The 24,964-nt window shown below is 49.0% G+C and overlaps 1 protein-coding gene across 1 annotated transcript in view; it reads left to right on the top strand.

The window, feature by feature from the left end:
* The window catches only part of PPP1R16B (protein phosphatase 1 regulatory subunit 16B), a 123,926-nt gene that overhangs the window by 65,947 nt on the left and 33,015 nt on the right, over positions 1-24,964 (top strand). Inside the window, exon 3 of the mRNA XM_035298618.3 lies at positions 22,261-22,331. Within this exon, the coding sequence (XP_035154509.1) occupies positions 22,261-22,331 (71 nt within the window). The remainder of the gene's footprint in view (positions 1-22,260; positions 22,332-24,964) is intronic.

A 24,964-nucleotide genomic window follows, 5' to 3' on the forward strand; every position in this document is an offset into this window, starting at 1 on the left:
ACCTCTGCCTCCCAGGTTTAAGCCATTCCCCTGCCTCAGCCTCTCAAAGTTGCTGAGATTACAAGTGCTTGCTAATTTTTGTGTTTTTAGTAGAGATGGGGTTTCACCATGTTGGTCAGGCTGGTCTCGAACTCCTGACCTCAGGTGATCCACCTGCCTTGGCCTAAAGTGCTGGGATTACAGGCGTGAACCACCATGCTGGCCTATATGTAACTTTTTGAAGAACTGTCAGACTGTTTTCCACAGCAGCTGTACACCACTTTATATTCCCACCAGCAATGTACAAGGGTTCCAGTTTCTCCACATCCTCATCAACACTTGCTATTGTCTGTTTTTAAATAAATTATAAAAGCATATTGTTAGTTTTGCTTTTTCTAGAAAGTCATGCAAGTGAAATTACATAGTATAGACCATTTGTGAGCCTTCATTTGCCCAACTTATATGTGAAGATTTTTTAGATGTGTGATCTAAAGGTGGCAGCTCACTAACCTCCTCCCCTGCAAATCCCTGCTCTACCCCCACCCTGCAGCCACACAGAGATGAACCTGTCTGCCTGCCTTCACTGCAGAGCAAAAAAAAAATTCTTTTGTTTGAGACAGGGTCTTGCTGTGTCACCCAGACTAGAGTGCAATGGCACAATCCCGGCTCACTGCAACCTCCACCTCCTGAATACAAGCGATTCTCAGGCCTCAGCCTCCTGAGTAGCTGGGATTATAGGTGCGTGCCACCACATACAGCTAATTTTTATATTTTTAGTAGAGATGAAGTCTCACTGTGTTGGCCAGGCTGGTCTCAAATTTCTGGCCTCAAGTGATCCACCCATCTCGGCCTCCCAAAGTGCTGGGATTAAAAGCATGAGTCACTGTGCCCAGCCTTCAGAGCCAAAATTTATTGAGCACCTGTGGTGTGCCAGGACTCATTTATAAGTAAACAGAAAAGGTCACTGTCCTTATAGGGTTTATAATCTATAGGGGGAAACTACCAATCCACAAACACATAACCTATCATTTAAAAGTCTGACTAAATGCTATGAAGGAACAGACAGGGTACTTTGATAGGGAACAGAGAAATAGTGTATGTATAGGAAGGCCAGACAGGTGGGTCTCTCTGAGGAGGTGACATTTAGGAGACCTGAAGGATGAGAATAGAGCCAGGCATGCAGAAGGGTAGGGGAGGCTGGGCTAGAGGAGAGTTTTCCTAGGCAGAACAAAATAGCACAAGGAAGCACCCTGGGGCAGGGAAAGCCTCAGTGCAAAGTTAGGAGGGTGTGAAACAGTAGGAAGGGAAGGGACAGGGATGCTCCTGCCGGCTGATGGCCCATATCACAGGGGCCATGACTTTGTGTGAGCTGCAAGCAGGACCGGAGGGCCAGGCTCTGGGCCAGTTTCCCTTCTGCTTTCCCTGCTCCAAGAGGCAGCTCAGCTGGGATATTGTGGCTCATTCCGGTGTCTTGCAGCCTCTCGAACTGGAGGGCTGGAGGACTGGGGTGTGATTATTGGCATCTATGACAGAGACCGCCAGGAAACAGGCCTGTAATTCCTGCAGTGATTCACATCCAGGCCCCAGTTTACTGCAGTACTGCAGAGATTCACACCCAGTTTACCGCAGCAGCACCCTCAAACAGAGTTTGGATGTCTGCATCTCCCTGACCCGTGTATACCCTCATCCTCCCAGGCCCTTGGAGGTGTGGGTGGGGGCAGCACATGGCTCAGCTTGGTGCCCTCCCCTCACTGGAGAGCTTGACCCTAAACCCACAAGCCCAGGCCCATGCCCTGGCCCACCTCCTGGAGCTCTGAGAACAAGGTGTCCTGTACCCGGAGTCCTGGCCCTCGTACCTGAGCGCACATGAGCCCTGTATGTGAGAAGAAAACTGACCCAAGCCCCACATTACATAAGAACATCTTTGGAATTTGGCTCCTTTTGAAATGAAATGGGAAACCTGCACTCAAACAAGCAGGTATGGGGAATTCAATAGGTGGCAAATGCCCTCAGGGTCACCTCTAGGTCAGTCTGCATTCTGAGCATTGGTTTATTCATTCTGCAAACATTGTGGACACCTGCTTTGTGCCAAGCTTCATGCAGGGATACAAGAACAGATGTTCAATGTTTGTGGGAAGAAGGAGAGAGGAAGGGGGAAGAAAGGGAAGGGTTGAGAAGGAGGGGTGTAGGGAGGTAGATAGGTAGGGAGTAAGGAAGAGAGGAAGGAAGGTGGGAGGGAGGGAAGGAAGGGAGGGAGGGAGGGAAGGAGAGAGGAAGGAAGGAAAGAGAGGGAGGAGGGAGGGAGGGAGGAAGGAAGAGAGGGAAGGAGAGGGAAGGAGTAAGGAAGAGAGGGGAGGGAGGGAGGAAGGAAAAATGGAAAGGGAGGGAGGGAGGAAGGAAGAGAGGAAAGGAGGGAGGGAGGAAGGGAGAGAGGGAGGGGAGGAGAGAGGGAGGGAGGGAGGGAGAGAAGATAAGTGGGCAGAAATACCCTCACAAAGCTCATAGTTATGTGACTGTGGGTGCAGCTGTGCCCATGATAATGTAGCTAAGTATTTACAATCTAGCTCAGCTCTGATCGATGGAAAAATAATGTGAGCCACCTATGTGATTTTAAATGTTCTCATAGTCCCAGTAAAGCAGGCAAGAAACAGGTGAAATTAATTTGATTATTTATTTAACTTAATGTCATTTCAACATGTATTCAGTATAAGAATATTAATGCATATCTTACATATCTTTTTTCACACTAAAGCTTCAAAGTCTGATATGCATTTTATACCCCCAGCACATCTCAATCTGGATTATGCATATTTCAAGTGCTCCCCAGCCCTGGACGCTGGGGAGAGTGGCAGGCACTCCGACTGAGGTGCACAGAGCCTGCTGAGGGCACTTAACTCAGGGTCAAGGAAGACTTGACCGGGGTGTTGCATTCAGTCATTTATTCATTTGTTAATTTACTGTTCAACTAATGTGTGTTGAATGCCTCCTGCACTGGGTGTGAGGGCTGGGAAGAGACTGCTTGGGGGAACGAGGGAAGCACATTCCAGATGAGGGGAGCAGATCGCAGCTCTAAGAGGGCAGACTGATGTCTGTCTGATTCACTGCTGTAACCCTGCACCTGGTATAGAGTTGGTGCGTGGTAAATATTTGCGGAGGCGGGAAGGAGGGAGAGAGGAGTTGGGCATTTCTTTTTAGTTTTTCTCAAGATGGAGTTTGCTGTGTCACCCAGGCTGGAGTACAGTGGCACAATCTTGGCCCTCTGCAACCTCCACCTCCCAGGTTCAAGCAATTCTCCTGCCTCAGCCTCCCAAGTAGCTGGGGTTACAGGTGCCCACTACCATACCCTGCTAATTTTTGTATTTTTAGTAGAGACAGGGTTTCACCATGTTGGCCAGGCTGGTCTAGAACTCCTAACCTCAGGCGATCTACCCTCGTCAGCCTCCAAAAGTGCTGGGATTACAGGCGTGAGCCACCATGTGGCTCTAGTTGGGCATTTCTAGAGCACAGGAGGCAGAGAGGACTGGTTAGAGAGGAAGCTGGATCCATACACCATTCTCAAACCTGATGGTGCACTGGAATCACTGGGAGGGTTTGTTAAAGCATAGATTGTTAGACAGCCCCCTCCCGCAGGGTTCCTGATCCAGTAAGGCTGGGGTAGGGCCACAGGATTTGTGTGGCTAGCAGATTCCCAGGTCCTGCTGCTGCTGCTGCTGCTGCTGCTGCTGGTCCAGGATCACTGAGAACCACTGGGCTGGATCATGAACCCCGTGAAGGCAGAGAGGGGCCAGGAGAGGTTTCTGAGCAGGAGAGAGGTGCATTCAGGTTTGTGATTTAGAAAACTGTGGGTATGGAGAGCTGTTGCGTGTGTCTGTAGTCCCAGCTACTCGGGAGCCTGAAGCAGGAAGATCGCTTGGGTCCGGGAGTTCTGGGCTGTTGTGCTCTATGCTGACTGAGTGTCTGCGCTAAGTTTGGCATGAATATGGTGATCTCCCAGGAATGGAGGACCACCAGGGTGCTTAAGGAGGGGTGAACCAGCCCAGGTCCAAAACAGAGCAGGTCAAAACTCCTGTGCTGGATCAGAAAACTGTGCATGGCTGCCGAGGACAGGGACTGCCACCTCTTTCCCATTTCTGCCAGGTCAGTGGTACCCTTAGCTCAGGAGGGTGCGTCAGGACCTAGTTCCATCTTCACACAATGGGGAAGCCTGGGCTATGCTCCCAGAACAAGAAACACACCCGGGTGGTGAGTGACAAATGTGGACGGTTCTCTGCACTGTGGGCGGAAATAGAAACCCTTAGTCAGCTGTGGGGTTCAGTGATGAATTTCCCTGGTTAACGGAAACTTGACTGACTGTGAGTGAGGGGGAGGTTGGGTTCTGAGACATCTGGGAGGCTCATCGGCCCTCATGGTGCCCAGCTCAGCATGATGCCCTCAGGCTCAAGCCCTATTCCTCTCTCTGAGCCTCTTCTCTGGGAGCACTCATTATGTATGCTGCACAACAAATTACCCCAAAAGGTGGCAACTGAAAACAACAGCAGATGTCTGTTATCTCACAGTTTCTGTGAGTCCAGAACCTGTGGTGGCTGGGTGATTTGGGCTCAGGGTCTCTCAGGAGGCTGTAGTCAATATGTGAGCCAAGGCTGACTGGGCTAGGGGATCTGATTCTAAGATGGTGCCCACACACTGTTGGCAGGAAGCCTCAGTCCCTCACTGGTGATCTTTTCACAGGACTGCTAAGTCTCCACACTATGGCAGCTGGCCTCTCCCAGAACAGGTGATCCAAGGGGCAAGATAGAAGCTGAAACATCTTTTTTTTTTTTTTTTTTTGAGATGGAGTCTTGCTCTGTTGCCCAGGCTGGAGTGCAGTGGTGTGATCTTGGCTCACTGCAACCTCCGCCTCCTGGGTTCAAGTGATTCTCCTGCCTCAGCCTCCCAAGTAGCTGGGGTTACAGGTGTGTGACACCACTCCTGGCTAACTTTTGTATTTTTAATAGAGACAAGGTTTCACCATGTTGGCCAGGATGGTCTTGAACTCCTGACCTCAGGTGATCTGCTCACCTCGGCCTCCCAAAGTGTTGGGATTACAGGCGTGAGCCACTGCACCCGGCCAGCTGAAACATCTTTTATGACCCAGACTCACAAGGCACACTCCATCCTATTGGTGGCACATGTTATCCCTGTTCAGTGGGGGAGGGAACTGGACAAGAGTGTGAATCCTGGGAGGCTGGGGTGCTTGGGCGGCATCTTGGAGACTGACCACATGCCCAAACTGTTCTTATCTTGTAGTCAGCCCACAGATCTCCAAAGATAACTCTATCTGGTGCTGCTATTTGTTGTCTTGGAGCTTGAAGACTGGGCCCTACATTCCTAAGGGGTGCTAGGAGGTGGAGGACAGGAGAGCCAGCTAGTACCTAAACACCTTACTCATTCCAGGCACTGTGGTCAGCACTTCATAATCTAATTCTCAGACAACCTTATGAGATTATAGTCCCCATTCTACACATGAGGAAACTGAGGCTCAGATAGAGGAGATGACACATCTGAGATCAAACCACTGGAAAATGGTGCGCTCTGAATTCTGAACCACTGCACCTGTGTTTTCATGCCAGGTGCAATGCTTAGGTAGACTGCATGTCCCCAACAGTGTGCTTCAGTGGCTTCTTTCCAGGGTGGAAGTGGTTGCAGCAAAGGTCAGGCTGGCCCTTTCATCCCCTGGGCTTAGAGCCTGGCGCCAGGCACGCTGGCAGAAGAGGAAACAGGAAGGCTTTGGGTTGCAGAGCCCAACTCTTAAAACCTGGGGTCAAGTTTGGCTGTCTCACACATTCTCATGGTGGAACAAGCATGCATCAAGGGTAAGGGTATTGGAGCCTCTTACCAGCTGAATAGATTGGGGCAAGTTAATTAAACTCACTATGCCTCAGTATCCCTAGTTGTAAAATAAGAGCTCATGGTAGTGCCTGTCTCACATTTGCCTGGGGCTGTGGTAAGGATTAAATGAGCTCATCTCCTACACGTGTGAGACACAGAGCTGGGCACACAGCAAGTGCTCAGTAAACATGAGCTCTTCTTATCGTCAGCTAGTTAGATGCTAATATGCATCTGCTGTCTGTTCCCACATCTGGCTGAGCTGGGATATGAGGGTTAAAGACCCTGGCAATTCTGTCTATTGCTAGGAGCATCAGCGAATGATCCATCCCCCAGGTCCCAGAGCTTAAGACATTCTCAACAAATGATTCCCAAGTCCCATACATCACTCTACCTCCATCCTGTCTTGGGCTTCTCTGAGCCAGGAACAGAGGGTTCCAGAAGCCCTGGAAAACTTGCAGCTTCTCCCCTCCCGGCCCAGCCAGCTTCTCTGTAGCTGTTCCTGTCTGATAAGAGAGTGGATTTTTCCATTTCCTGCAGCAGAAATGCTCCTGTTTCCTCTCTGCCCACCCAGCTGCCCTGGTTTCTGCTCCTGCATAGGCAGAAGATGGGTGTCTGGAAGTCACAGGAGATTGTGCAGCATGTAGGGAGGGTAGCAGGACAGGCCCCCCAGGGCAGGTGGGCCTGTGAGGCAGACAGCATGCCTAGCAGGAGACAGATTTCTCTGTTCTGTTATGACATGGGAGCTGAGTCTGTATGAGAAATGACAAAACCAAACACCCGCAAACAAAACCCCCCAGACAAGCAAACAGGAAGCAGGGTCTGGATAAAAATACCATCCTCTTTGCAGCTGCAGCCTCCACCATGTAGGTTTCAGAAGGTCACGCTCTTGACAGGAAATGTGGCTGCTTTCAGAGGGGAGAGGTGGCTGAGTTGGGGCCAGGGGTAGAGACAGTGGGGATAGCCAGAAGCAACAGCAGGCTGCTGGGGGAGGTTTGTGCACCCTTCACTTCTTGACAGGTGAAGGAACTGGGCCTGATCTGTCTGTTCCCTTCCTGGTCACAATCCCAGGGTTCACCTTGGACTTATATTTGTTTCTTCCTCTCCTACTTGGGACCAGGAATCTTTTATTGTGGGGGTGAAATAAGACTGTGGTTTTGAACTTTTTCTTTTTTTTGAGACAGAGTTTTGCTCTTGTTGCCCAGGCTGGTGTGCAATGGCACGATCTCAGCTTACTGCAACCTGTGCCTTCCGGGTTCAAGTGATTCTCCTGCTTCAACCTCCCAAGTAGCTGGGATTACAGGCATGCACCACCACCATGCCTGGCTAATTTTTGTATTTTTAATAGAGACGGGGTTTCACCATGTTGGCCAGGCTGGTCTTGAACTCCTGACCTCAGGTGATCTGCCCACCTTGACCTCCCAAAGTGTTGGGATTACAGGTGTGAGCCACTGTGCCCGGCCATTGAACATATTTTGTTAGCTGAAAAGCACTACCCTGAGGATCAGCAAAGTTTTTCTGCAAAGGGCTAGATAAGAAATATTCAGCTGTGTGGCCATATGGTCTCTGTCTAACTCCTCAGCTGTGCTGCTGGAGCCTCAGAGCAGCTATGGGCAATGCATAACAAGGAGCATGTGTTCCAATTAGTTTTTGGACGATGATATTCCGCTTTCATATATGTTCATGTATCACCAAATATTACTCTTCTTTGATTTTTTCAATCATTTTTTTTTAAAATAGAAGCCATTCTTAGCTTGTAAGCAGTACAAAATTAAGTCGGATTCGGTTTGTAGACCACATCATGCCAACCCCTGTACTCTCCAAACAAAATGTTTTGTATTATTGCTGCTATTGAACTTCCTGCTCAATACAGGAATCCCAGCTTTAGTACTTCCTTCATGGGGTCAGCCAGGTTGAGACTTTGCTTCTGCACTAGCTACTTTGAGCAGAAATAGGGTTCTTACCACTTGGCTATCATTCTGTAGAAGGTTTTTGTTTTTCAGTGAAATTGAGACATTCTGATTATAAAGGTAGTACATACGGATTTTAAAATGCTTGGAAAATACTGGCAAACATAAAATAAAAATCCCTGATAAACCACAGCTACTATGTCTTTTTTTTCCAATGAGAAGTGTGTGGATATGTGGAATGCATTTTTCCCTTTCCAGTTGAGATTGCATTGAATGCAAAGTTTTGATTCCTTGTTTTTCCATTCTACATTATTTATCGAGCATTTTCCCATGTAATTAAAAATTCCTCAAAGATACCAGCTGCAGAGTATTCCATTATATGGATGTTCCATTATTTACCAAATCAACCTCCAATTGTTTAGACATTTAGGTTGCTTCCAGGATTTCTCCTTTATCAATGATATGCATATAAACAGTGCTGCTGCGAACATCCTTGTCTGTAAATTTTTGTCCTCTAATCTTTTCTTTATGGGGTATGTGTGCTGAAGATTCCTAGGAAAACTGTACTTCTGACTTATATACTACCCCCACCTTTTTTTTTTTGAGATGAAGTCTTGCTTTTGTTGCCCAAGCTGAAGTGTATGGCATTACCTGGGCTCACTGCAATCTCCACCTCCCAGGTTTAAGCAATTCTGCTTCAGCCTCCTGAATAGTTGGGATTACAGGTGCCTGCCACCATGTCTGGCTAATTTTTTTGTATTTTTGGTAGAGACAGGGTTTCATCATGTTGGCCAGGGTGGTCTCAAACTCCTGACCTCAGGTGATCCACCCTCCTCGGCCTCCCAAAATGTTGGAATTACAGGCATGAGCCACCATGCCTGGCTTACACTAACCATTTTTGCTTTACTGAATTTGACTTTGCTGATTATGCAATTCATAAGGTTTCCTCCCGGATAATGACTTCATTCTCTCCTCCTGCCCTACTAGCCCCAGGCAATCACTGATCTGCTTCCTATTTATAATCTCATTTTGAAGTATCTCATTTTTGATCAACCTAAAGTTGATTACCTCCTTATTTGCTCAGAATTCCATTCTTCATATAGTAACGCTGCCACCTCCACTTTCTTTGTGTTTGTGTTTGCCTGTTTTATATTTGAACATTCCTTTATTTTTAGTCTCTCTGTTATTTTGTTCAGAATATATCTCTTGTAAGCAGCACACAGTTGATTTTTTTTGACAACCAAATCATTGCTTTATGGAAAGGATAAATGATTCAATTTATTCATCTGGTATATGTTTGGATGTCGGTCATCTTGCTTTTTGATTTATGGTATTTGTTTCTTATTATTCCTTTCATTTTGTGACTTTAATGAATATTGTGTTGATTTGCATTTATCTTTTCCATCGATAATATGGAAGCTACAAGTACTGACTTGAATTTCTCATGCAATTACCTTTAAAATTTTCAGAAATCTTACTTTATTTCCCCAGCAAGACACTTGGAAACCCAAAGTAGGATTTCTTTGTGTCCTATGTAAGACAGGGCAGAGGCAGAGTAGCATCTTTAGGAAAGGCCGAAATCCAGCCTGGGTGACTGATTAAGCCAGTCAGAGATGGCAGAGGTGGTTAGGAGCAGGGAAACCAGAGGGAAGCTTCAAAGTGGACAGGTGTGAGCTGAAGGAACTTCCCCCTTCATAAACTCAGTGCCTCTTCCTAAACATTGATAGGAATGGATTTTATTCTTGGCTATATTTGAGTGAGGGTCCCTTGTCATTAGTCATGCCTGAAATAGCAGTTATGTGTGGAATCAACAAGACTAGAATTGAGTCTCAGCACTTACTAGCTAAACAAGCTTGGGCAAATCATATAAGTTCTCTGTCAAATGGGCTGATAATAGCACCTAAGTCATGGGGTTGTTGTGGGGATTAAGGGATTTCAGGGATCTGGGATAATACATATGACATCCTAATACAGCGCCTCATACTCAGAAAATAGTCAATGAGTGTTAGATGCTATTATGATGGCTGTGAAGCCATTACACTGTTTATATGCGTGTATCTCCTACCTGGAGGGCTGGGAATATTTTTATCTATTACTTGCCTGGAGATATAAAGTAATTGGACTATTTTTAAAAATTCAGGGGAGATAGGTGGAAAGAGAAGTGAGGTGAGAGAGATGGGTTTTGGAGAGCAAGAGCAAGCCGGAAAGAGGCATACAAGCCATTTGGGGAGAGAGGCAAATTGGGATAGGAGCAGATACCTTGGAGAGCTCCCCAGCGGCCAGCGCGTTTTAGGCAGACCAGGCCCTGCGGGGCGGAATGGAGATCCTGTCCCTGGGTCTGCAGTAAAGCTGTAAGGAGAGGTGCTGGGAGAATTCTGGAGATAGAATCAGCAAAGAACAGGGGCCTGGTGCAGCTGGAGTCTGATGTGTTTATAAATAGAATGGGGAAGTTCCAAGATTGTGTTTCTGGTTAAGGGGGACCCTTGCCTTCTTTGAGATTAAGCACTGTAAGCGGTAATATAAGGGGAAGGAAGGGAGAAGAAGAGAGACAGAAAGGTCCAAGACAAGTCATTGCAGCTTTCGTGGAGAAACCTTACAGACCCATATCATCTTCACGGTAGCTGAGTTAGATGCAGTTCTCCCTCTTTTTGAGGAAATCTAATACATAAGTGTCTTCTCACACATTAGGAAGTGATTCCCCACCCCACCCCCCAACCTCCATGTCTCAGAAAGACTATATATTTTGAAGCAGATTAACTGCAGGCCTACTTTATACATCAGTTTTCTTGGTATCTTTAGTTTTTTGTTTTTAGGTCAAATTAAAAATCTTCTTAATTTGATCATTCAGTCAACAAATATTTATTGAGTGCTTTCTCTAGGAGCTGCACTCTACATAAGGAGACGGACATGAGTTGCCCACATAGACCTTACATCCTAAGGGGTGTGCAGCCATTTCTCCTGCACACACCCAATGCCAGATGTAAGTTACACATGCAGAGGCATCTGGATAACTTATGTGTCAACCCCTTCTGTCTTGCAGAGACATATGTCCTGGGCATGGAGGTTCTAGAAGGGAGAAGGTTTATAGCTACATGCCTGGAGTTCCCTTGGCCATCTTGTCCTGGTGATGCTAAGGGTATCAGAGATTCTAAGGGAGGAACTGGCCTCTTTGTACAAGCCAGAGGGTGAAGATTCTGTCTGAGAAGGAAAAGTCTGTGGCCCAGCCTGGTCTTGTCCAAAGGAAAAAGCGTAGAGTAGCCCAAGAGCAGATGTTCCGACTGGTTCTGAGGCTTGGATAGAGGTCACGTAAGCTCCGTTCACTTCTGCAGTCATCAGATATTGACTGGGGGCCTGAACTGTATTACAGTAGCAGCACAGTGGCCAAGAGATGGTCCTCCTCGCCCTACGCCTCCAGAGCTTTAGTGTCTCAAAGACACAGATGAATCCATACATATCTACACCATAGTGTTAAGTCTTTTTGGAGTTCGTGGGGCACAGCAAGCATATGATGAGAGTGCCTGGCCCAGCATGGGAAACCTGCACGAGTCTTCACAGAGGAAATGACATTGAAGCTGGGACTTGGAGTCTAAGTAAGAATTAATCAGGTGAAGTGAAGACAGAGAAAGACAGGCAGGGCTGGTCATGGTGGCTCATGCCTGTAATCCCAGCCCTTTGGGAGGCTGAGGCAGGAGGATCAGTTGAGCTCAGGAGTTCGAGACCAGCCTGGAAAACATGGCAAAATGCCATCTCTATAAAAATACAAAAAAACTTAGCTGGGCATGGTGGTGTGCACCTGAACTCCCAGCTACTTAGGAGGCTGAGGTGGGAGGATTGCTTGAGCCCTGGAGGTCGAGGCTGCAGGGAGCTTGATCATGCCCTGCACTCTAGCCTGGGTGACAGAGGGACTTTGTCCCCCACAAAAAAAAACAAAACAAAAAAAAAAACAAGACAGGAAGAAGGAACAGCACTTGAGAAGATGCACAAGAGGGGTGGTGTGGAGCAGGCCTGGAGGGGGCCATGGTGGTCAGGAGGGATGATGCTAGGAAAGATAGGCAGATCACATAGGGTCCATAAGGGCCCAAGTGGCAGTGGCCTTCCCCCTGCTTTCCCCCTTCTTTCTCCTTCCTGTACACAATGATTGAGCACCTACTGTGTAGCAGACATTGTCCTCAGCACTATGGGTACAGAGATGAGTGGGATAGATATTGCCTTGACCTCAAAGACCCCTCAGGCTGGCAGGGGAGGGGCCCCTCCCCCGCCACCCGGAAGGGCTCCCCCCCCACCCTGCGTTTTGTTTTTTTTTGAGATGGAGTCTCACTCTGTCACTGGGCTGGAGTGCAGTGGTGCAATCTTGGCTCACTGTGACCTCCGACTCCCTGGTTCAAGCGATTCTCCTGCCTCAGCCTCTCAAGTAGCTGGGGTTACAGGCATGCACCACCACACCCAGCTACTTTTTGTATTTTTAGTAGAGATGGGGTTTCACCACGTTGGTCAGGATGGTCTCAATCTCCTGACCTCATTATCTGCCCACCTTGGCCTCCCAAAGTGTGGAGATTTCAGGCATGAGCCACCGTGCCCGGCCCCTCTTCTCTTTTTAAAGTTGAGATATAATTTACATACCATAAAATTTACCCCTCCCCGCCTTTTTTTGAAACACAGTTTCACTCTAGTTGCCCAGGCCGGAGTGCATGGCACAATCTTGGCTCACTGCAACCTCCATCTCCCGGTTTCAAGTGATTCTCCTGCCTCAGCCTCCTGAGTAGCTGGGATTATAGGTGTGTGCCACCATGCCCGGCTAATTTTTTTGTATTGTTAGTAAAGATGGGGTTTCACCATGTTGGCCAGACTGGCCTCCAACTCCTGACCTCAGGTGATCCGCCTGCTTCCACGTCCCAAAGTGCTGGGATTACAGGTGTGAGCCACTGTGTCTGGCCTAAAATGTATCTTTTTTTTTTTTCCTAAGACGGAGTCTTGCTCTGTCACCAGGCTGGAGTACAGTGGCACAATCTCAGCTCACTGCAACCTCCCCCTCCCCTGCCTCAGCCTCCTGAGTAGCTGGGACTACAGGCACATGCCACCAGGCCCAGCTAATTTTTGTATTTTTAGTAGAGGCGGGATTTCACCATGTTAGCCAAGATGGTCTTGATCTTCTGACCTTGTGATTTGCCTGCCTTGGCCTCCCGCAGTGTTGGGATTATAGGCGTGAACCACCATGCTCGGCCAAAATTTACCCTTTTTAAAGTGTGCAATTTCGTGGTCTTTGGTACAAGACCTTTCACAAGATCATAGATTCACTATCTACACTTGAAGATAGATTCACTATCACCAGTGTTTAATTCCAGAACATTTTCAGCATCCTCAAAGGACCCTGTATTCATTAGTAGTCACTCCCCATTCTCCCTCCAGTCCCCTAGTCCCTGGCAACCACTAATCTGCTTTCTCTTTCTATGGATTTGGCTATTTTGGACATTTCATGTAAATGAAGTCACACAATATGTGGCCTCTGTGTCTGGCTTCCTTTACTTAGCACGATGTTTTCAAGGTCTGTCCATGTTGTAACGCATAGCAGTACTTTATTTCTTTTTATGGCAGAGTACTATTCCATTATATGGAATGTCGTTTATCCATTCATTAGTTGATGGAAATTTGGGTATTACTTTAGAGGTATTGTGACTAATGCTATAAAAACATTCATATGTAAGGTTTTGTGTGGACATGTTTGTTCATTACTCTTAAATATATACGTAGGAATAGAATTGCTGGGTCAGGTAGTAATCCTATGTTTAACTTTTTTTTTTGAGACGGAGTTTTGCTCTTGTTGCCCAGGCTGAAGTACAATGGCACAATGTTGGTTCACCACAGCCTCCACCTCCTGGGTTCAAGTGATTCTCCTGCCTCAGCCTTCTGAGTAGCTGGGATTACAGGTGCCTGCCACCACTACCGGCTAATTTTTTTGTACTTTGAGTAGAGACGGGGTTTTGCCATGTTGGCCAGGCTGGTCTCAGGTGATCCACCCGCCTTGGCCTCCCAAAGTGCTGGGATTACAGGCATAAGTCACCACGCCGGCCTGTTTAACTTTTTGAGAAACTGTCAGTCTGTTTTCCATAGTGCTGCACCATCTTACATTCCTACCAGCAGGGCCCAAGGGCTCTGACTTCCATGCGTTTTCACATGGTTGTCCAACTTCTCCTCTGCTTGAATGGGCCAGGAGTGATACTATCTATCTGGGGAAGAGCAAGGGGCTGGTGCCTAGGGCCTGAGGCTTGGTCCTGGGGAGGTGACTTTGAGGGAAGCCCATGTCTTTCTGGTCCACCAGGGTGAGTCATCACCCAGGATCCTGGGGAAACTGCCTGGCAGAGGGGTGGGCTGCACCAGTCACTGCAAAAGCCACCAGGCGAGTTGACTGAGTCTCCACCCTCAGCCCCAGGCGGCTGGGCTTCCCTGGGAGCAGCTATTTCTGGCTATTTCTGCTCCAGGGAGGAACAGTGGTGGGTGGAAAGGTTGCAATTGCTCAGTGGGGTGATTTGGAAGCGCAGTGCACTGGGGGCACAGGACAGCTTTGACTTGGGAGGAGAACAGAGGGGCTGCTCTGAGAGTGCTGGCCCTTTTGCGTTATCATAGCCAAGAGCTGGGCTCACAGCAGTCTTGACAGCACCTTGAAGATCGGGGAATAAGTCAGTGTGGACTGGGCTTCTTGTACAGGAGGTGTAGCCCAGTGGGCGGGGTGTGGACGCATGAGGCAGGCCACCAGGGTGCTTGAAAGCAGGGGAGGCTGGGGTCTACCTGCACTGGAGATGCAGCAGGAAGACGGACAGATGAAGCTCAGGCTGACAGCTGTCATTTATTAGCTGTGGGACCCCAGGCTCAGTGTTAACTTCTGTGCCTCAGTGACTTCATTTGCAAATATAGCAACTGCAAAGGCTGCAGCAATGCCTGTTGGCAGCTTCTTTATCACGTGATTTTCTGGAATGCTGACCTTTATTGGCAATGGTCTTGACCCTTCTTTCAGCTTTTTGCCATCTCTGTGGGCTCTCTTCATGCCAACATCTGTGTCCACCCTGTGCGTCTCTTTGCTGCGTATATTTCCTTCCCTGGGTCCTTGTTTGCTACCATTTTAGCAAAGTGGTTAGAGGTTCACTCTTTGGAGCTGGCTTGGCCTGGGTTAAAAATCCCAGCTCTGCCATTCCCAGCCAGGTGCCGTTGGGCAAATCATTTCATGTATTCAAACCTGAGCCTCAGTTTTCCCATCTATAAATTGGAGCAATAATCAAATGGAGTTATTTAATAATAGCAGGATTATTATAAATGGATTATGAACACTAATTAACTTGATGGATATGAAGGGTGCCTGGCGTACAGTTAGTGTGGGGCTGTAGAAAGAGCAAAGGCACAGGGCACAAGAGTGGTGTCCTGGACAGAGGGACATGCTGAGTTCCCTGTATCCAGCCTAGAGAGGGGACAGTGTTGGGTAGGGCTGAGGGACTCCTGTGGTCAGCCTCCAGGTCTGGCTGTGTTGTTGAGGGAGGTTCAAGGAAGGGTGTCTGCTCACTCATTTTTTAAGCTTTTTTTTTTTGTAAGGGCAGTATCCTGCTCGTCATCCAGGCTGGAGTGCAGTGGTGTGATCACAGCTCACTGCAACCTCGAACTCCTGGCCTCAAATGATCCTATGGTCTTGATCTCCCAAAGCATTGGGATTATAGATGTAAGCCACCACACCTGGCCTCACTCAATTTCATACAAAAGTCACAATCATTGCTTGTCATTCCTGAGTCATACTTCTGTGGGTGCCCCATGTCTACGGAACTACACCAAGAAATAGTTTCATGGCCTCAGGAACAGGTAGCTCCATGGGCAACAAAGTAAGTGCTGCTGTGAAGGACAAAAGCAGAAATGCAGGGTAGTGTGGAGAGATGAGATGGGGAAGCTCAATGGAGATTGGGGCAATCAGAGAAGGCCTCCCAGAGGAGGTGACATTTCAGCTAAAATCTGAAGGATGAAGAGTTTGCCGGCCCAAGATTGGGAAGAAAGAGGGCTCCAGGCATAGGAAACACTGTGTGTAAAGGCCTGGAACATCAGAGCTTGGTTTGTGTTGTTCTGTTTTGTTTTAGGAAATGAGAGGCCCATGTGGCTGAACCAGTAAGGGATTCAGGGAGGGATTTCCAGGTGAGGCGGGTGTGGAGTGGGCAGGGACCATGCAGTGCCTTGGAGGCAGTGGGAGGATGAGGCCTCATTGCTGAACACTGGGCAGGAAAGGGAGGAAGGGAGATAGGAGGGCAGGGCTTGGTGAATGGGTACCCCATGTGCCCCCATGAACATGACAGTGCAAGTCACATGGTCAGGTGTCAGAAGCTCAGCCCCAGGGCACCCCCCGCTCCAGGGAGATGCAGATTGCGCAGGGTCCACCTCCGCTGGGCAGACACCTCTGCCTGGCTCTCCCCGTTTCCCCAGAGGAGGAACAGGAGCCATGCCTATGGTCGCATGTCACTGACCATCTCGAGGTCAGGAAGATGCTCTGTGAGAAGAGTGGGTGAGATGCCAAAGAAAACACAAGCTTGTCAGTGGTGATGTCTCCCTGCAAAGGCAGCCGCCACCAGCTTCCTGCCGAGATGGGCCGGCTCAGCCTCACTTGCTGCAGCTGGAGATGGAGAGGACCAGATGGCCCTGTTTGGCCCAGATTCCAGCCAGATTGCCAGGGAGGTGTGGGCGGAGCGGCGGGGTCGGCGCCAGGAGCAGGGATACGTGAGAGAGGAAGGCGGGAGCCACTTCTTTGCCGTCTCAGTAGGGTCCTGCCTGTGTAGGGGGTGGTGGGGCACCAACTGTGGCCTTACAGTGGTCCGTGAACCAGCATGTGCTCAGAGCTCCCTGGAGGGAGATTGCCTCTTTTACCACCAGCTCTAAAGCTCTTGAGCGATGCAGGATGTTGATGGTTGTATTCCCAGCAGCCAGCACAGGATGGGACACAAGCAAGGGCTCACTAGTTGATTTTGATTTTGATTTCTTAAATAAATGCTAACAGTAGCCTGAGCCTTGTCTTCTTTAACCCCACAGCAATGCCATGAGGGAGCACTGTAGTGATCCCCATTTTGCAGATGAGAACACGGAGGCAAGAGGGAGGATAACTTGCCTATAGAGGCAGCTAAGCAAATGCATGAGAATAAATGGGTGACTCCAAAAACTGATAGCTGAGCCTGGGACTTAGGGCTTTGTGGGCAGGGAGCCACCCTGAGTGTGGGCAACTGAGAAAAGGCATGGACACTCCTGGAAGAAGGGAAGAAGCATGCCTTTCTTGTCTTTGTGCTCCAAGCAACACCTTAGACCCAAGCCAGCTTCCTCCATTGTTCCAGGTGTTCAGAGAGCAAGAGGTGAGCCCGGAGAGGTAGGAGACAGGCCCCCTGGGCATGGCTGAGCAGGCTGCACACTGCATAATTCCAGGGCACTCTATTCACGTAAACTATGATGAGAACAGTGCAAGGTACTGTTATGCAAGCATATTTGCATATTGCCTTGGAATTATGCAAGGCAGTAGCTCAGTAGGCGGAACCACACCATACAGGACTTTGAAGACCAGGGGTCTGCAAACCTTTTCTGCAAAGGACCAGATAGCAAATATCACAGGCCACGTGTGCCATGCAGTTTCTGTTGTACCTATCCAAATCTGCTGTTGTAGAGTGAAAGCAGTCATAGGTGATCTGTAAATGAATGAGTGTGGATGTGTTCCAATAAAACTTTACTTACAGAAACAGCCTGCCTGCCAGATTTGGCCCATAGGTCGTAGTTTGCCAATCCCAGTGAACGTCATGGAAGGATTCTGAACTTCATCCCAAGAGCAACATGGAGGCTGGATGTGGTTGTGTGTGTGCCTAGAGTCTCAACTACTCAGAAGGCCGAGTGGGGGGATCATTTGAACCCAAGAGTTTGAGGCCAACCTAGGCAACATAGTGAGGCCCTGTCTTAAAAAAAGAAGAAGGCTGGGCATGGTGGCTTACGTGTGAAATCCCAGTACTTTGGGAGGCCGAGATGGGAGGATTGCTTGAGGCCAGGAGTTTGAGACCCACCTGGTCAACATAGCAAGACCCCATCTCTATATTTAAAAAAAAATTATAGGAAGAAGAAGAAAAGAGCAAGGTGGAGCCATGAGAAGCTTTGAAGCAGGGAGTCAGGGGAGGCAGGTTTACATTTTAAATGGCCCTGAAAGAGCTAATCCCTCAGCAGGGCCCCCCATTTCTTCTGTTCCACTTGTTGATCCTTGGACTTGTTTGTCTTCAAGAAGAGCCTTGGCTTGGGACTGCAGGGCCTTTGATACACAGACAGTTTCAGAAGCAGGGGTCACTGCGGTCCATTTCCCATTACCCTCTTCCCCAAATCAGCTCTCAGCTCAGGTCTGGACATGACAGAAATCCAGAAATGCTGGTTCCCATTCCTGGCCCTAGGGCACAGTAGAACAGTCCACTGGCCACCAGCCTGGGCTTTGAAATCAGAGAGGACTGGTGTCAAATCCCTGCTCCTTAATTTGGCCATGTATGACCAAACTACACCTTCCTGACACTCTATCTCTTCTCCTGCATAAGGGGAATAATTATAAACATGAACTCATGAAAGAAAGTGGTTCTGAATTGACCTAGGTGCAAATGATAGGCTTGGTAAGAAAACATTATTTTAATTAATTTATTTATTTAGAGACAGAGTCTTGCTCTGTCACCCACACTGAAGTGCAGTGGTGCAATCTCAGCTCACTGCAACTTCCACCTCCTGGATGCAAGCGATTCTCCTGCCTCAGCCTCCGGAGTAGCTAGGATTACAGGCATGCACCACCACGCCTGACTAATTTTTGTGTTTTTTGCAGAGACAGGGTTTCACCATGTTGGCCAGGTTGGTCTTGCGCTCAAGTGATCTATATGCCTTGGCCTGCCAAAGTGCTGGGATTACAGGCATGAGCCACTGTGCCTGGCCAGAAAACATTATTAACATAAGAATCATTTTCTTACTGAACTCCAGAGGCAGGAAGCCTGGTCGTGCACTGAGTGGCGAGGACTTTGCTCCGGTGACTGGATACAGAGCCAGGCCTTGGCCTCCCGGCTACATTGGAAGTAGCACTGCTGGGGCAGCCTCGGCTCATGAGTATTACAGGCTTCCTAGAAATGGGAATGATTTGTCCCACCTCTTGGGCTGAAAATAACTGCCCAACATCAGGGTAATTACATGGCTTGTATTCCTGCAGAGCACAGAGAACACCCCAATAATTGCTGTGCACAAACACTGCTTTTGCCAACGGATGCTTATTTCCTGCCTCAAAGAGTATCTCCTGGACAGGAAGCTTATTCTGCCACCCATCCCATGGGATTTGAACCTCTAGCTAATTCGAGCAGAACCATCCAGAATTCCATCCTAGTCAGGGACATAGTGGCCACTGCTCCTCTCCCAAAAGCCATCTGTCAGGCTCAGGACACCCCCACTCACCCTTGGGCAGCCTTGGTGATCAATGGCTTTCTCCTAACCTCCTACATGGTCCCAAGGCTAACACCAGGCACTGGGTCTGGAGGAGACACCTGTGAGCAGAGAGCTGCCCGCTACAGACATGAGTTTCTGGAGTCAGCCCTTGAGGGTGACCTGCTTTGCTCAGAGATGAAGAGCCTTTGTCCTTGGACTCAATTAGAGGGCTGCCAATTGGGTCAAGGTCCTAGAGGAGTTCTTGAGGACTTTACTGTGTACCAGGCTTTAGGGATACAGCCATAAGTACCAGATCACTGTCCTGTCCTCATGGGGCTTAGTGCCCAATGGGCAGATAGACCCAAAGCCCATAATTAAATAGTTATGTAATTGTAGTTGTTAAAAGGATGTAAATGAGATGTATAAGAGCTATGGGTATATATGACAGGAGTCTGGGGAGTTTCAGCTGAGACCTAAAGGATGAGGAGTGGGGCAGGTTCTGGCGTGTGTGTGTGTGTGTGTGTGTGTGTGTGTGTTAGAGGTGGATGCATGGATGATGGTGGTTGGTTGGATGGGTGGATTGGTAGATGGATGGATAGCTACACTGATGGATGGATGATGGTAAGTAGATGGATGAATGGATGCTGGTGGATGGATGGATGAATGATTGAGTCTTCCAGGCAATGGGAACAGACTATGCAAAATCTCAGAGGCCGGAAGAAGCGTTTTGACTCTGTAGCTGACAAAAGACTATTGTGCAGAGTGTCTGGAGTTTAAGAAATGAGAATGGAGAGGTAAGCAGGTAGGAAGATTGTGCACAGCTAAGTAAGTTGGGTACTGGACAGATGCCAGTCTTATAAACCATGATGCAGATGGTGCCCACTAGAGTTGTGCAAGCTGGAGGCCAGCAGGCAGGGCTCTCATCATGCAAGAACTTGTATGCCATAGGAAGAGTTTTGGCCTTTACTCCCAGAGCAGCGGGGAGCCATGGAAGGATTTTAATGACTTGTGATAGAGCTAACTTTGATTTATAATGCCTCAAAGCAGCACTGTCCAATAGAACTTTCCAGGAATATAAAAATGTTCTATTTCTACACTTTCCAATATGGTAGCCACCAATCACTTGGGAACTGAGCACAGCATGCCTGAGAAAATGAATTTTGAATGTTAATTCATTTAAGCAGCCATAATAGCCAGATGTAGCTAGTGGCACCATGTTGGTCAGCACAGTGCCAAGGGATCTGGACCTTACTGGACAAGGTCTTGTCGTGCTTAACCCCTACCAGCTATGCATACTGGGCAGGTCTGCTAGAGATGCCACCTCTTGCTGGGTGGTGGCCTCAACCTCCCCTTCACACAGATCCTCGGTCTACACTGAAGCCTTGAGTGCAACTGGGGCTGTAGTTTGGGAGCTGGGCTTCATGGGCATGGTGCTGAGGGGGTTACCCCCACCCTATCCACTGCTCCTGAGCCCTTGAGGACTCTTCTCTTGCCTACCAGCGTCTTTTTTCCCTGGGGTTGGTGACTGGGCTTTTTGTTCTGCCGAATGAATAGGCTTCTCCTGACCCTGCCCAGCTCACTTCTAACTTGTTTCCCTACAGCAGAGGCAAATCAATGAGGAAACCACCTCAGCCCTGCCCTATGGCATGAAACAGTATGTGGAGATAGCGTCCACGGTGGACACTAGGCGGTGTGGGCTTTGGCTTCTGTTTCACAAGGTTTCTGGTCGGGGGTGGGAGGAGGCACAGAGGGGTCAGCGCCAGCCTACATCTCCTATCTGCTGCGCCTGGGCCTCCACGCCTGGCTTCATCAGCACGATGGCACACACACACAAGGCAGCCTGTGTATTCATGTTCTTCCTCTTGCCCCCATAAACAGCCACCCTCTGTTCACCCCTCTGGCCTAGACATCTGCTTGCCCAGTAACCGCACAGTCTACCTTTGGGAGGCTGGATCCAGGGAGGATCCTGCCGAGGCCCTGCAAGCAGGCTTGGAGCCATTTGGACAGGACAGTAGAGGTGTGGCCTGGAAGGGGAACCAGGGGCTTGGGTGGACTCATTCCACTGGACCCCTGGACTCTTCATCCATAGGGAGAGGGAAAGCTGGAGGGCCTGAGATCACCCTGCTAAAGTAGAGGAGGGGTGCAAGTTGCCAAGCCTGGGAAGGGGCCTGCAGGGCTCCTGGGCGAGCTCCTCTCTTCTTTGTTTGTACTTGGGTTCAGGAGAGAATTAGGGCCTGAATGGTGGCAGGCAGAGGAGGAAGAAGGAGGGTCACAGTGATAAGGGGACGAGGCTTATCCTAAGCAAGAGGGATTCCGGGATTTCAATGCTGTTCACTCTGGCCTCCCTGCCCACCCAGAATCCCTGAAACACACACACACACACACACACACACACACACACACACACAAACTAGACAAAAGTCTAGGGATTGGGGATGGTTAAAACCTTACTACCTTCCTTCCCTGGGGCCCAGTAGGGTCAAAGAACGGGCATTTGAAACCCATAGGTGTAAAATCACCTGCTATGGGGAACCACAGTTTTAATAAAAATCATGACCGCTGCCAGAGCAGGAGTTCACCTTCAAAGCACATGCTGAGCCCCTGGCATGGCTCACCTCGAAGACCATTCACACTGCCGCTGTGAAGAGGATGGACATCATCCCTATTTTACAGTTGGGAAAACTGAGGCACAGAGAAGGAAGTGTCTTGGCTGACATTGCACAGCCAATGAGAATGGTGCTCAAATTTCAACCTCCAGGGTGTATGCTTTCAATGACTTCAATGTGCACCTCTGGACAACAATGTAAATTGATTAGCTCAGTGCCTGGCATACAAGCAGTGCTCAATAATTGTTAGCTCTTATTATTGTTGTCTATAATAAGACAGGCAGTGGGATCCACCTCTTGGAAATCCTGGACCAAAGACCTATGTTCTGGGCCTCAGTTGTCTCATCTGTAAACTGGGGAGGTGTTACTGCTTTGCTCATGGGCCTGCAGGGAGAGTGGGTGTTATCCGGGCCCCTGCATGCCTGCACACCAGTGTGCAACAGGAAGCTCACTCCTGTACCCTCCTATTGCAGTACGCTACTTCCTGAAGAACAAGGTCAGCCCTGATTTGTGCAACGAGGACGGACTCACAGCCCTACACCAGGTAAGGCCAGGCTTGTTGGGGTTCTCAGGCTCCTTGCTCCTCACCTGGGTGGGTACCCTGTTTATCGACACTTTCCTGCTCAGAACCCTCAGAGAAGAGGGAATGAGGGAGGGAGGAGGAGCCCGCAGCTGGCCGGTCTGAAAGGCTCTTGTCTACTTTGGAGACATGCGTGTCTGTCACAGCCACGCCACAGAGCCCTGTGTGTGTGCAGACGCGCCTGCACATGCAAGCTCTGGGGACAGGGAGACTTTGTTCACTGCATCCCTACTGCCCATCAAAGCAAGTGTGTTTGGAGCTTGACAGTGTACGAAGCACATTCACTCTCATCAGGAGATCCCATCCACCCTGGAGACAGAGGCAATTGGTGGGACTTATGTGACCTGCCGAAAGTCACATGGTCTTGATCTATGGCCTTGAGCCATGTGCTATCATGACATGTCCTTTCCAAGGCAGAGCAATGGGTCCAGCCCTTCCTGCTGGGGACAGCTGCTCTGGCTGTCACCTTTCACGTAGATGCTGCTACAGCCTTGTAACTGGTCCCCAGCATTCAGTCTGACTCTGCCATAATTCTCTCTCCACCTAGCAGCCGTGGGCATGCTGAAGCCAAAAATCTCATGTTACTCAAAGTTCTCTGGTGTCTTCCCATAACGTGGGGGATAAAGAACAATCTCTGCCATGGTGCACAAGGCCCCACGAGGCTGGGCCCCTGCCCTATCTTCTAAGCTTCCTGGCTCTCCAGGTTCCAGCTACCCAACTTCTCAGGTCCTTGTACCCACTGGGCTCCTTCCCACCACATTTCCTACAGCACTCGGTACTTTTACCCATTAGCTCCCGTCCACAGCAAGAGACTGGGAGCTGTGCTGTGATTGACATGCCCTTTGTCTTCTGAAAGCCCCCTTCCTTTGTAATTAGTCATTTTAGCCCATGATGTCCTCACTGGATGTTGACTTCTCCCCTACTCAAACCGAGCTGTCCGGTTTGGCACAGCCCATGCCTCTTGCTTGTGAGTGTGTTCTAGCATCTTTCCCCATGCTGGCATACAGTAGGTGCTCAATATGTCCATGCTGAATTAATGCATGAACACACCGAAGCCTCCCTGTGCCCAAGTCTCTTGATGGACTTGAGTGAGAGGCCAGGTAGCCAGAACCCTGGGGGGTTGGGAGAGCCTCTCCACCTGCATACAAGGGCAGGGGTGGGATGGACAGGGAGGGGCCATGCCCTGCCCACAGCCCCAGGGACAGGTCCCTGCGTGCCCTCTTGGCTGCTCTCTCATAGGGCCTCAGGCATCTACTCTCAGGCAGCTGCCTCAGTACCCCCACTCCATCTGCTCTTGAAAACTCCTAGACTCCCAGCTCTATGAACTCTAGAGGGCCTAGGATTCCACCAGGGAGTGGAAAGCAGGTGGCTGCTGTAGCTTGCCCTGAAATGGAGACCCAAATGCCAATTCCTGAGGCTAGGCAACACCCACCAGCCATGGGCATGAGGATCAAATGCGTGGGCTATTTCCTACCATATGCCAGAAAGGTGAGGACATCAGGAGAGAGAATCAGACTTGTGGCCTGGAGCTATGTGGCAAGTTACTTAAGCTCTCTGTGCCTCAGTTTTCTCATCTCTAGGAGGAATAACAAGTACCCATCTCATTAGGTGGTTGTGAGGATGAAATGAACACATATAAAACCCCTTTAAGCAGCACTCAATACTGGATGAATAATCGTTATTATTATTAAAATGTATCATGTAACCACTTCTCTGCAAAGTACTTCACTTGTTTATTTCATTCTGATCCTCACAACAGACCTTAGAAATATTATCATCCCCAGGCCAGGTGCCAGTGGCTCATGCCTGTAATCCCAGCACTTTGGGAGGCCGAGGAGGGCGAATCACCTGAGGTCAGGAGTTCAAGACCAGCCTGGCCAACGTGGTGAAACCCTGTCTCTACTAAAAATACAAAAATTAGCCAGATGTGGTGGCGGGAGTCTGTAATCCCAGCTACTAGGAAGGCTGAGGTAGGGAGAATTGCTTGAACCCTACCTCAAGGGAGGCAGAGGTTGCAGTGAGCCAAGATTGCACCACTGCCCCCTAGCCTGGGCAACTGAGTGAGACTCCTCACCAAAAAAAAAAAAAAAAAAAAAAATTATCATTCCCATTTTATGACTCGGGACACTGAGGCAGCCTATTCAGTGGAACTTTCCACAATGATGGAAATGCCCTTTTTCCACAGTGTACACTACGAGAGCTGCCAGCCACATGCGGATCTATAGCACTCAAAATGTAGCTGATGTGACTGAAGAAATAGATTTTGAATTTTATTTAATTTTATTGAATTTAAAGAAACAGTGGCTGTTTTATTATACTTAATAATATAATTAAGGGGAGGTGAAATCTCCATGCCAAGGTCAAACGTTGATTGAGTGTGGAAACCAGGATTTGAAACAAGATAGTCTTCACTGCTTTGTGGACACCACAGCTGCCCCTCTCTGAGCCCCAGGTTCTGCCTCAAGTTGTCATCCTGCGGCAATGAACTCTCCAGTGGCGCTGTATTTTTAGCTTGGGGTTCCCGCCACCTCACATAGTGCCTCAGCTTCTGCCGTGTCACGTTGCTTTCTTTCCCTCCCCTCCCCTCCCCCCTCCTC

The sequence above is a fragment of the Callithrix jacchus genome, chromosome 5 (genome assembly GCF_049354715.1).
Source record: "Callithrix jacchus isolate 240 chromosome 5, calJac240_pri, whole genome shotgun sequence".
In the NCBI taxonomy this organism is placed as follows: Eukaryota; Metazoa; Chordata; class Mammalia; order Primates; family Cebidae; genus Callithrix; species Callithrix jacchus.